General features: G+C 37.8%; 1 protein-coding gene across 7 annotated transcripts in view; it reads right to left on the bottom strand.

Annotated features, from left to right (window-relative positions):
- Positions 1–374: 374 nt before the first annotated feature.
- Positions 375–12,664, bottom strand: part of PALLD (palladin, cytoskeletal associated protein) — a 554,902-nt gene continuing 542,612 nt past the window's right edge. For all 7 annotated transcript variants that reach the window (XM_072623162.1, XM_072623155.1, XM_072623156.1 and 4 more), the window contains 5 exons: positions 11,644–11,776; positions 7,287–7,494; positions 4,649–4,814; positions 4,010–4,143; positions 375–2,564 (listed from right to left, as the gene is read on the bottom strand). In XM_072623162.1, the coding sequence (XP_072479263.1) occupies positions 2,392–2,564; positions 4,010–4,143; positions 4,649–4,814; positions 7,287–7,494; positions 11,644–11,776 (814 nt within the window). In that variant the 3' untranslated portion in view covers positions 375–2,391. The remainder of the gene's footprint in view (positions 2,565–4,009; positions 4,144–4,648; positions 4,815–7,286; positions 7,495–11,643; positions 11,777–12,664) is intronic.

Here is a 12,664-nt window from a genome sequence, read left to right as displayed (position 1 = left end):
AACTATGATATATTGTTGACTGACTCCTATTGAACTCCTTTTACTGCCCGAATTGCTCCATCCTACACTTGTGAAGTTGATCTTTTGAATTAGAGGGTATTATTTTATGTCATTATGTATTATTTTATTCATTTTTACGTTATTTGTTTTGGCTCACCATTTTAAAGTAGTAAGATCTTGTTGGGTCCCAATTCTGTCATGTAGCAAGATCCCAATCTTCCCCTCCTCCTCCAGCTTTGTGTCAATTGTAGATCGTTTAGACACCCATTCTTGTGGATAAAATGGTGCTAGAATGTACTTTTAATGACACTGATGACATTGCACCTTTCTATTAAGAAAGACTGAATAGCTTGCTTCAGAAAATGACAACTGTCTTACTTGTTAAATATTTATTGATGTTAAAACCACATGATATCAACACGACAATCCAAAGTTATTATGCTAGTACATTGTTTCTTTATAAATACAAATAAAAGGTGGCAAAATAATGCTAGTGAAGCTAAAAACCAGTAAATTAGCAAGTCACATTCAGAAAAATTTGGCAAGTGATACATGACATATTTCTAAAGTATAGGTAGAATAGTTCCAGGACAGGCCATGTACTGCATCTTAAATTCTTATTAGCCATGTGTATGAGTGTGGTCAGAAAACTGGTATCACTCCGCAGAGAACAATATGTGTGAAAGTTCATCAATCACTTAAAACCTGGTTGGTGCTATTACAAAGAGGTACAAAGCAATATACGTGTAGCTGTAATGCAAAATATATGTGGTGGTACACAATTATAAAATTCTTTAAAAAAACCAAAGTACTGACTTGAATAAATGAGCTGAGATAGATTTCAACATTTTTATTATAAATAATGAAAGATATATGTGCTTTGTATAAGGAATACAGTGTTTTCCTTTCATAGCAAAGTACCATCAAAACCTCATGTTTTCTTGTTCAGCCTAATTATTTTTCCCTCATTAAAATGGCTTGGTTCTGAATTAAGACCTCCAAGTCTAGTCAGAATCTGCCCAGTCCAGTTTGATGTCGAATCATCTTACATTTGGAAAGCAGCCTTTAATCTAACATCTTTATGTACTGCATGTAACATAGTCCCTTCTTAGAGGAGGGTCACTGGGTTATAGCACAACAGAGAAGTAAATTGATATTTACCACTTGCCATGACCATGTATATACCATGAAGTAAAATACATTATGGCATAAGTCTGTTTTTGCCTGTCTCCAAGCTTTATTTCCTTCAAGTAGCCATGAAACCAGCTCCCACAGGTGCTTACTTGCCATTTCCATCCATCTTATAGACTCGGTCCATTTCAACTTGCTCTATACTGTTCCAGTTCTCAGACAAGACAAAAATAACACACACACTGAAATTCCCTCTTTTCACATACTCTAGACTTCTGGCTGACTTGTGAATGGTAGTGTTTTATTCAAAGAGATTTAAGATTCAGTCACTAACAACAACAAAGAAAGACCTGGTCTTTACCATCTCCCTTTTCCTTCCAGTTCAGTTCAATGAATGCAGTACAATCACACTGGCAGAAGATTCTTGTATTCCACTACCTTCTTTCTCCATTCCCATCCATCCTCCTAGAACGATATGCCATGGTTGTCATGGGGGCGTTTGGATTCCTTTCATGGAACAGACTGTACTATACACTTTAGCTCTTATTCAAAATACATTAAATTATTGGTACTTAAATTAGCCTTTTCAGTGTGGATTGTAAATAAGCTTCCAGCCCAGGGGGAGGAGGAGGCAGGAAGAGAAAAAATACTACACACAGAAAAAAAAAAAGAACTAAGGTGTTAACCTTGCTAGAAAACTGTTGATATCAACGAACATTTAAGGCAAGTAGTTCTTTCTCTATGATATAATAGGAAATGTTTACTTGGATGTATTTGTCCTTTTGGATTCTACCATATTGCACTTGTTCACTGTAGTTGTCTCTATGCATTGCCACTTTAGCATCATATTTTAGTTTTCACTTGTAGTCCAATTGCCTCCGATTAAGCATTTCATGGTATGCTGAAGAGCACTAGTGAGCTTGTGTTTAAAGGCACTTGGTGATACATACAAACTGTGCTTTTGCTCAATTGGTTTCCTTTAGTGCTTTGGCATTTCTGACAAATATACTCATAGCAATTCTCAAAATTTAAAAGTTGGATGGATGTGAATTTTTGGTGCAAGGTGTACATTTCTATGAATACCAGCTACTAATACTCTCCACTGGGTGTAATAGTAAGTTAGAAAAGTATGGTTATGATGTTCTTTATCTCTTGTATGTAGTCAAAGGTGTGTGTCTACCTTTTACATAAAGTGACAAAGGAATATGGTTGGTCAAGACAATGGCTTTCAGTGTTTCTGCTTTGAAAATAATACAGGATCTACAGATCATCACTCTCTACCAAGCCTGAATTCAAAGTCAGGTGAGACGGGTTGGCTTCAGGCTGAAACGCTGCTTTGATGTCTAGTCCTTGATCTGAAAGTGCTGCATAGCGACTGGCTGAGGGCCGTACTTTTTTTGGCTTGGTGCTCTGGGGCTGCTGATGCCACTGGGCTATAGAAAGGCAAAGAGAATAGTGTTTAATCAGAGTGTAGATTCTCAGATGATAAAAGTAAATTCAAAAGTTCTTGCTCAAATATATGTGCATTCTATTTTGAAAACAGAGGATGACCAGCTCAGCTAACACTGAGACTGAGTAACCTGCCTGGTTTTCTGTCCTCTGTCCCCTCCCCACCCTTCAACCTAGTCTTGTTTTATTTACCAATAACTCCTACATTTTGTTCCTTTCTCAGGGTGCTATGGCCATCACAGCCAGAATATATAAAATTGATCTTCATTCCAAAGGAAAGATTCTCAAGGAGAATCTTCTGAAATATTCTCTAAGCAACCCTTTCCTCCCCACACAAATTTCCATCCCATTTTCTCTCTCTATCTCTCAAAGCCTAGATCTTATAGGGTTATGGTGAAGGCAATACTTTGCAAAGCTTAAGTTGCTATGTAAAAGTGTTATTGTGAAGTTAAAATGTGGTCTTTGTCTCTCTCCTCCACCTATTTCTGCTATCCATTGTCATGGATGTTGTTAGGTACCCTGAGTGGGATTTTTAAAGTCTAATCCATGGAAAGAGGTTGGGTATGAGGTCAATTTGAATAAACCTTCCCCAGGGAGGGACTCCACAAAACTGTTTTCAATCAAAATGAAGTTGAAAAACTGAAATAAAACAAGTCTCATTTTTCTAGTGGTTATGTATATGTAATCACACAACACACACACATATGTACATACATTAAGGCTCACGATCATATTGTGTTGGTTCAACAATTTTACAAGAACACTTTGCCTGGGCCTAAGGAACATTACTGGTTTACTTACACAAACTTCCCCTATTTGAAACCTAAGAATGGTATACACAGGTGTGCATGAACACATCTGCACACACACACACACATACACACACACACACACACACACACAAATGCTGGTAAAAATCCACACTGAAGCTATATTAATATACTTTGGCTAAGAAAGCAATAACAGCATATATGCATTCTTGGATCATTAGTGTACATTTCTAGAGTGCATTGTAAGATTACAATTATGACACAAGGGGACACTAAACATTGTCATTTGCAGAGTCCAGTAACAACAAAAACATCTGAAAAATGAGTGTAATCATGCCTTTGCCTACTACTACAGATGCTTAAGTAAAAAAGCCAGTTATATAGTTGATGACTACGCAAAGAAACATTAGCATGCATATTTTGCTTTTAATATTTCAAAGATCTTGACTTATACTTTGACAGTGTATTTGTTCTCCTGTTGTGGGTCACTATTAGTGTCGAGAAACTACAAATAGAAAGAAAGAGAGCAACATAAACCTTTCTGTGAATGGATTGCTTTGATAGAGGTTGGTCAGGATACCTGCAAAGCTGACTGATACAACATTCAGCTATTTTAATATTCAGGGTAGAATGGCTACAAGAGATAAAGGGGCACTCACTATAAACATCCAGCCTGGCAGTGCATGACACAATCCCGGCTTCATTCTTTGCCGACACAGTATACCATCCAGCATCCTCTTTTGTAGCTCCTTGGATGAGCAGGCAGATGTAGCCATGATTATCCTGGTGCATGCTGATGAGGAGAAGAAGGTCATTAGGGCTCTAAATAAAATTTAAAAAGTATCTTCGAACATGCAGCATTATTTTTAATTAGATCATTAGAAGCAGAATTTTTCAAGTCAAAGATAATGGGGTCTACTTATTCTGGAGAGGCAGGCAAGCCCCGTTAACATTAACATAAGAGTGGACGTCAAGGGGTGGGATCTGTGTATTTAATTTCTAGCTAAGTTTTTCTCCTGGCTGGTTATTAAAACAAATGGGTTCATCTTCTAAAATACTAAGGAAAGGTTTGTTTTTTTTTAAATATCACTGTTAGACTAAGCAAAGCTTGGTTTTTTTTCTCAGATCACCAGTAGCATCTCCTCCAAAGCTTGTGCCTCTTAATAAGGGACAGTTCAGGATAAATTGTGATTTTATTATCATAAATATATTACTAAATATGAAAAGCCCTGTTTCTGATTGAGTTCAGGTTCAAACAGCTCTAATTTAACTTGACAGCATCACAGATTCAGTCCAACCTCACGCGGTCAGTGCTATAAGTGAGTGACTCATTTTCTTTCTTCCAGAATATCTGAGGTGGAGGAACTCCAGAAACACGGCATTCCAGTCGCACTGGGTACCCATCAGCAACTCCTGTGTTCTGCAGCTTCTCAAGAAATGCAGGGGCATGGTGTGCTTCCTTAGCTAGGAAAACAAGAAAGGAACCATCTATCAGTATTTATCCTGTGTGCCCAGGAATATGCAGGATTCAGAGGCGCTTTTAAAACATAGTCTGAGTACATCTTTTAGTTTTCCACTCTTGCTTTTTCCCTTCTTTCTAATCTCCAGATCATCCTTTCACTAACCAAACTGATGTGCATCCTCCATTCTGCTCATTTATTTCAGCAGTTAATTCAAGCCACTCAGCCCACATAGTCTATTGACCATCTGCTCTACTGAATGGCTGTCAGGCAGGCTAGCCCCAACCCTAAGCGTCTGTGTTAACCTCACTCCCTAATTCCTTTTGCTAGGAATTCATTGTTTCTGCCAGCTAATGCCATCTAGTGACACGGATAACCATGGCACACTTTTTCTAAGGCCACTGCATTAGCTGAAGTCAAATTTATTCCCCAGTTATCTTCTGTACTTGTTAAGCAGCCCTTGAAAGATGTATACATTATCATTACACAGCAGGAGATCCCAGACTATTTTGGTTCCAGGATTTAAAGTAAAATATGAAATACAGAGTGTGGAGGATTTTTGAGAAGGTCTGGACAGGTATGGATGCTTTGCTATATGCATTATTGGAGAGAAGACACATATAGGTGAGATCATAGATCTATGGGAGGAGTGCAGTATTTATAATCACCTCCTGATCTTGGATAGTGTACAGGAGCATGTACCCTTCATAAATATCTTAGTCTCATCAACCGATTCAATCAATACTCTTTGAAGTATGAAAAATCAGTTTTATTTCCATTGTCTCTGAAAATAGAAGCATAAACTGATGTCTCTAGAATTAATGCCTTCACTCCTCCTATTCAGTGCTGGTAGTAATCTCATAAAAGAATAAGGCCTAATGTCTTTCTTGAACACAAACAATTTTTGAATGTGTGCATGTCCATATCACCCCCTAGTGGTCATTCAACCAAAATGGATTCGCTGACAAAACAGACTAGTCTCTACCTGATTCAAAATTCTCTAGCACCTCTTGGAGAATCACAGTTTTAGTAAGGTTGAATTTGTTTGGGTTTTGTCCTTTTTTGAGGAGGACGGGATGTTAAGGGGGATGGGAATGTGATGTGAACAGTATGCAAAAGTGTATTTGCCATTTTTATATCCCAGGCTGAAAAAGACAGCTCATAACATTCACTATGTCTAGGAGTCTCAGCCACTGACAAATGTCTTGAGAAAGTCAAGACATTTGACCCAAATCCTGTGGTCCTGGTATATGAAAACCAGAATGAACCAAATAAACATTTAACAAGAACAAAATTGCCATAAGGTTAATGGAAGAACACATGGAAGAAAAAAATCCTTTCTGTTCAAGTGTGAAGAATCATGGCATGTGTTTCTCCAAAGGTCCATACCTTGATCTGATATAGTACATAGTTCTTGGTCTGGGCCTAAGGTAGGCCCATATGATTATTTGGTTTTCAATAGAGTGAATGCTCCTAATGGCAGGGACTCCTTCATTTGCCTTTGGATTCCTAGTGCCTAATGTAGTGTCATGGTGTTTAATAACTTTATTGAATTGAATTGCTTTTTTTGGGGGAGAGGAAAATATCAATATTTTTATCGGGTTTTTAACTCATGAGAATGCTATGAAACTCTCCCTTAGCCACTCATAATACTGAGTTTTCATCTTACAACAACAAATGGCTTCCATTTATATACCACTTCAAAGTTAACAAAGTGCTTTTGATCCCAATAAGAATTGTATTCTGACACAACATTCTTCCTTATTTTGCCTACTATATTATCAGTGAATACATTGCTTTGGCCAAATAAGTCACTACCTAATGGCGTGCAAATTAATAATGAGGTGCAGCCTATTCCAGTGAGAAGTTAGTATAATGTGAGAAGTAAAGAATTTCATGCAGGAGGTGTATGACAGGGAAAGGAAAAGACATATTGATAGAGTGAAAAATAATACAGCAAACTCGAGATTAATTTGAATCTGGAGGCAAGGCAGAGTCACCTCTGCATGTTAAATGCTATTCATTCACTCATTCAGATAAGGACAAGGGATCTTCTGTAAAGGTTAATGTAAAGGTAAATTCTGTAAAGGGAACGGCTAGACATATGCAGGCACAAAGCTATAATGTCAACTCCCTGGAAGTTGTAATTGTCATTCTTTCCCTCTCTTCCAGTAGAGAACAATCTTATACATAGAAAAATGAATGAGCTGGCAAAATGCTGCTTAGAATTCTTTCTCCTCTGGTTAAGCTGGTGGGAAGTAGTCAGGAAAGAGGAAAGAGTCTGATAAAAGCAATGGCTGACTATTGGCTGGTACAAGTCATTTGCCATGTCTTGTACCTGTACTGACTGTGTTGGCATTTTGATGGTACATGGTGACTGGAAATGCAAATGGAATCGTGTGGCAAAATACACAGAAAAGACAGTGCCATATAGTCTGCTGTTCAAAGAGACACATATGTGTTCCAAAATAATTACCAGCAACAATAAGTTCCAGGCTGAATGAGTTCTGCCCAGCTCTGTTGGTAGCTACACATGTGTAGATGCCAGCATCTCTGGATGTGACAGGTTCGATGATCAAGGAGTGCACACCATTCTCACGCACCAACATCTTGTGAGCACTGTCAGGGCGAATTGGCTTTCCATCCAGTTGCCAGCTTAGATCTGGTGTTGGTAATCCACTGACCTTAATCAGAAAAGTTATTATAATGGAAACTCAAAATGCTTTGAACAAACAATAGCTTGCTACTGTTTCAAATTAGTAAAACAAAAGTGTGGTGGGAGGATGAGATGGCCTCCAAGGTTCCTTAGAACTCTATGTTAACAAATTTTCCTTGTGTAAGATAGATTTTTTTTTTCCTGTTTAAACAGTCAGATTCATTGCTATAGATTCATAAAATGAATGACAGCTTTGGAAAGGTGAGACATTTAGTCAATACACATTTATTAAGGCACCAGGTACTATGCTAACAGCTGGAGATACAAAAAAAAAAAAAAACCCCTGCCCTCAATAAACTCACAATCTAATCAGGGAATAGGTGGCAAAAATAGGGCTGGATAGGTTGGAGAAAATTTTAGGTGGACATAATCACTATCTTCAAATATCTGAGGCAACATGCAGTCATTGCTGAAAAAGAGATTAGCTTTAGTCTATGTTGCTCAGAGGGTAGAACTAGGACCGGTAGGGTAAAAGTCAGACAGGCAGATTTTGGTTCAATAAAGGAAATACCTTTCTTCTAATTAGAGCTCCTGGATAATGGAATGGGCTACCTTGTGAGATAAATCAATTTCTTTTCCTAGAGAGTCTGAATGACTGCTTGGATAGTTGGCCTATATCTCCGTGATTGAGAGCATTAATGCTTCTGATAGGACTTGGTGAAAGGAACTCCAGAATTTGGAATTAAGGGAACATGAGTCCCAATCACAGCTCTGCCATTTACAATTTGTGTAATGTTAGGTAAATCACTCAACCTCTCTGGGCTATAGATCATCAGTAAAATAAAGAGGTTGGAATAGGTGTTTTCTAAGATCCCTTCCAGCTCTTAATTCTGTGATATTATCTATGACTTCTAAAGTTCTCATCAGCTCTAAACAAGATTCAAGATGACTTTTAAGGTCCCTTCCAATCCTTAAGAGCCCATCTGGGATCTTATTGCTTAGATCCTACCCTGGGCTCCTAGGCTTCTAAATGGTGAACTTTTGCCATTTCTAGCTCAGCATCTGTCCCCCACCCACTCACCCCCCTGCCCTACGTATACACCTGTTTCCTGGTCATCTTCACATTCTGCTCCTGTCCTGACTCTCTCTGAAAAGGCACTCCACTGATCCACACATCCACTGATTAAGAAGCTCTGGGCTTCTGGTGGTATACATTCACCATTTTTAGACTGAACCAGACCCCCATGAAGCTGTTCCAGAGCCATCTTTATGACACGCACATGATGTGCTTGACCTACTCTCCCTCAACCCCCCTCCCTGCCCCTTGGCTTTGTAGATTACCTCTTGCTGTCATGAATTCAGTACTACCATTCTTGGAAAAGATGTACCAAACCATTTACTCTGACTACATTTAATATCCCTGTAACTTCCTTAGTCAAAAAAATCTCTCCATGGCCATGACTCCCCTCTACATTTTGCCTTCATACATTAGAATATAAACTTCTTAAGAATAGGGATTGTCTTGGTTTTTCTACTTATCTCTCTGGTGCCTAGCCCAGTGTCTGGCGTAAGTGCTCAGTAAATACTTTTTCTTTCTCTCACTCGTGATACTTACTATGACTTCCTTGTTAGGGAAGGTTTAATTTTCATCAGTGAAATGGTTATAAAACAAAGTTTAGTGCCTTATGAGCTTAGTAGAATGTGAGGATTACTGAGATAATGTTAGCTGAGTTTTTGAGAAGAAAAATGCAGAACACCAACAGTAATGATAGTGACGAAAACCTCATTCAGCCCTCACAGTATAATCACTTCTTTCACTGTGGGACTGCCAAAACTATAAGAGATACTATTTAATATTTCAATCAGTACCAAGAATGATTATTTTAATATCCCTGGAAACTGAGTAACAAAAGCAACTTGAGATTACTCAGAAAGCAATCTCCACAAACCAGAATCACAGTGAAAACATCTTAACATCTTAAAATCATGATAGTTGTGTTGACCAGAGATCAGATAAAAGCCATTTAATTGCTAATAACATGATACACTGTGAAGCTAGAGGATGGCTGCCATCTGTCAGCTCTTTCCAGTTTTGTTCTTGATTCAGAATGGGAGGAAAGTACCATTTAAGGGTACTTCCCCCTTCCCCCCCCTTCTCTTCTCTCATGGGAAATTCACAGACAAAAAAGATGTCAGCTGGTTTATAAAACAATTCTCCCTTTGAAGACCCAACTCTGCCAAAATCTGTCACTGGACTTCCAAATTCCATTCTGGCTACGTGTCATTCATTTGATCCTGTCTACAATATACAGTGCTTTGAATTTAAATTCTTTGAATCAACTCAACATTTTTAAAGATGCCTCCTCCTCACATAAAGGGAGCAGCATGAAAGGGAGGATTTCTCTTCTGCAAGAATATTTAAAAAATCAAATCAAATGATATTCCAATTATTGTAAGCAGTCAAATCTCTCTTGGGGATCAAAACCACAGAGGTAGATAGAATGAATATGAAAACCAAAGCAAAAAGTTTAGGCACTAAAATAGTATGAGAATATAGAATTGGAGAGGGATATACTGCTTCACCTTGGTCACCCTTCCACCTCTACAATCACTACTTCTCATTTTCACTGGCATTACTGTCACCAGCAGAGATAGCAATGTGGAGATGGGAATGGTGGGAGGATGCTTTAGGCAGGCCCCAGGCTTCTCTGAGAACTGCAAACAGTGTCACAGCAGGTTGGATCTACTTTTCTCACACAATAGGGCCAACCCACTAAGTTAAGTTCCTTTTCTAAGTGAGGAGAAATGCCTGGTATTTTTATTTCTTCTCTAACCATCCAGTCTATATTGGATCCATTCCAATGGGAACAGTTACTCATGTGAAAGAAAAGGAAGATGCCCTTTCGTTTCATCCCCGAGACATCCCTGTGTACTTCTCCCTCTCTTTTGCCCCCCACCCCAGGCACAGTAACACTATATGATCTCAGGGGTTAAAAGTTACCTTTTTGGACATCATTTTGAACAGTTTGGGTTCTTAAGAAATGTGTGGGAATGGGGAGATACATACTTGCAATTAATGGAAAGGAAAAAGCTATGCTCCCTTAGGCTTAGTACCAAAGCAAGGAGAGTCAGTTCCTAAGAATGTACCCAAGGGATGAAAAGCTCAAGTTTTTGGCATATTTCGAAGGAATAAAACTTAGTGTGCAGCTACAATGTATAATTGACATTTTTCCTGCAGTAGATCCCACAGCATGTCATCATCTGGTCCAGTTTTCCACTAATATTTTACTTATCCATTTTAGATCTTAGCAAGAAAATCAACAAAGTTGATTTGCTAATTAAAAAATCTTTTCTTATGTGTAAGTTTGTCTTGTCAGTGATTTCCCTGAAATTAAGTGGTTTAAACTGAGGGAAGAAAATAAGACATTTGTATTTGTTGAATTTTAAAAAGACTGATCTAAAAAAATTTTTTTGGGGGGGTCTGCCATCAGTTTTACAATTGAAAGATCTGAACTATATTTATCCTGTTTTAGAGACCCCTTTCTAGATCAAAGTACGGTACAAAAGCAAAATAATAAAACACATCCAATACCTCTTGTCCTTCCAGAATAAAAAAGGCCTTGTTTCTCTGTCATGGAAAAATATGGTAAGCAGAGAATAATTAATTTACTGTATTATGAAGTGAACCAGCAGAGGGCGCCCCAAAGATTTTAGAAATGAACAATCCAGCCCTTAAATGCTTGAAATGAAAATTTAAAGTCAAAGATCTTGAATAGGGCAGAAGGTAACGGGACGCTAAAAATGAGATATTTTTGCAATTTCTCTTAGAAGGGGAGAACAGAAAAAAAAATCCAGACAGAAAATAAACATAAGATTGGGGGGAAACGGGGTAGATGGAGGATGAAGCATTTCTTATCAAGTTAACCAATACTTCAGCACCTCTACCCATATATTTATAGTGAATATACAGGGATGATGTTTTACTAATAATGAGAAACATAATCAAAGAAAGAGTGAGAAAGCACTTCAAAATCTCTGGGATATAATAGTCTTGTTTGAAGTTTTTCTGAAGTTTTTGTACATTGATATTCAATCTTATATAACTTTTCCACAAGAGAAGTACAAAGTAATGATGTTCAGATGAAGTGAGAGAGGAAGCAATCAGTTAGCAAATTACCTTGCAATCCATTCGGCAGAGTTTTCCTTCTTGAACAGTTAGGTCTCCAGGCGCCTGCAAGAAGTGAGGTCTGAAAAATCGTTCTTGAATTGGTTCATTTTCATCTCCACTGTCTCGTGATCTAGATCGGGGTCTTTGAAACAGGGTACATAGATTTCAGCTCTTTTATTTTTTTTCTGTCATAATAGATATGCTGGCACATAGCTCCATTTTTTAATCTCATTTTTTTGGCAACCAATAAGGGAATAAAAAAATCATTAGAAACTATTATTTCATTTGGGAATAAATCCTGAACTTAAGGGTGTATGCCTTGCAGTAGGCCTTAAAATCAGCTGGAAAGGACCTTAGAGACAAGTTGGGCCAACCCTCCTCCTTTTGCAGCTGAGGAAACTGAGGCTCAGAAAAATTAAATGACTTGCCCAAGCTATTTTTAAAAATTTTTTTGGAGTGCTAAATACCAAATAAATCCCCATACATCCACATACATGATAGAACAGAAAAAAGATTATATATGAAATTCTGAAGGTCTCTATAATATACAGCTTGCTTTTCTTTTAAAGTATATAACAAATTCAACCAAAACTTTCAAAGCTGACTTGCCTTGTGTTTTTGTCTGTTTGCCCAGGTAAGTAACTGGCACAGCTGAGATAAGAGCCCAGCCAGATCTTCTGACTATAGGCACGGTTCATACTGTTTAAATCTTGCTTGAACTTTTGCCACCTTTGGGCCTTTAAAATCATTGCAAATTCAAAAGAAGGTAAATTTTAAAAATTGAGCATTATACAGGTAACCCAAAGTCTGAGAGTAATGTTAAAATTTTCATAGCACCAAGACTTTTGGAACACCCTGTATAGAGTAAAATTTTCTTTTTCCAAATGAAGTATTTTTTCCCTCTAATTCTGCGTGAGAAGTAGCAGCAGCTGTTGCCTATTAATTTGCTCCCAGTTCTTTTCAATGGAAATTACTGTAGCTTTCCACTGTGCTCTTAGATTTGTGGGAAATTCAAAGTTAATGTTTATTT

This window comes from Notamacropus eugenii, chromosome 7 (genome assembly GCF_028372415.1).
Source record: "Notamacropus eugenii isolate mMacEug1 chromosome 7, mMacEug1.pri_v2, whole genome shotgun sequence".
In the NCBI taxonomy this organism is placed as follows: domain Eukaryota; kingdom Metazoa; phylum Chordata; class Mammalia; order Diprotodontia; family Macropodidae; genus Notamacropus; species Notamacropus eugenii.
Note: the sequence above shows the minus strand (reverse complement) of the source record. Positions and strands in the feature narration are given on the sequence as shown.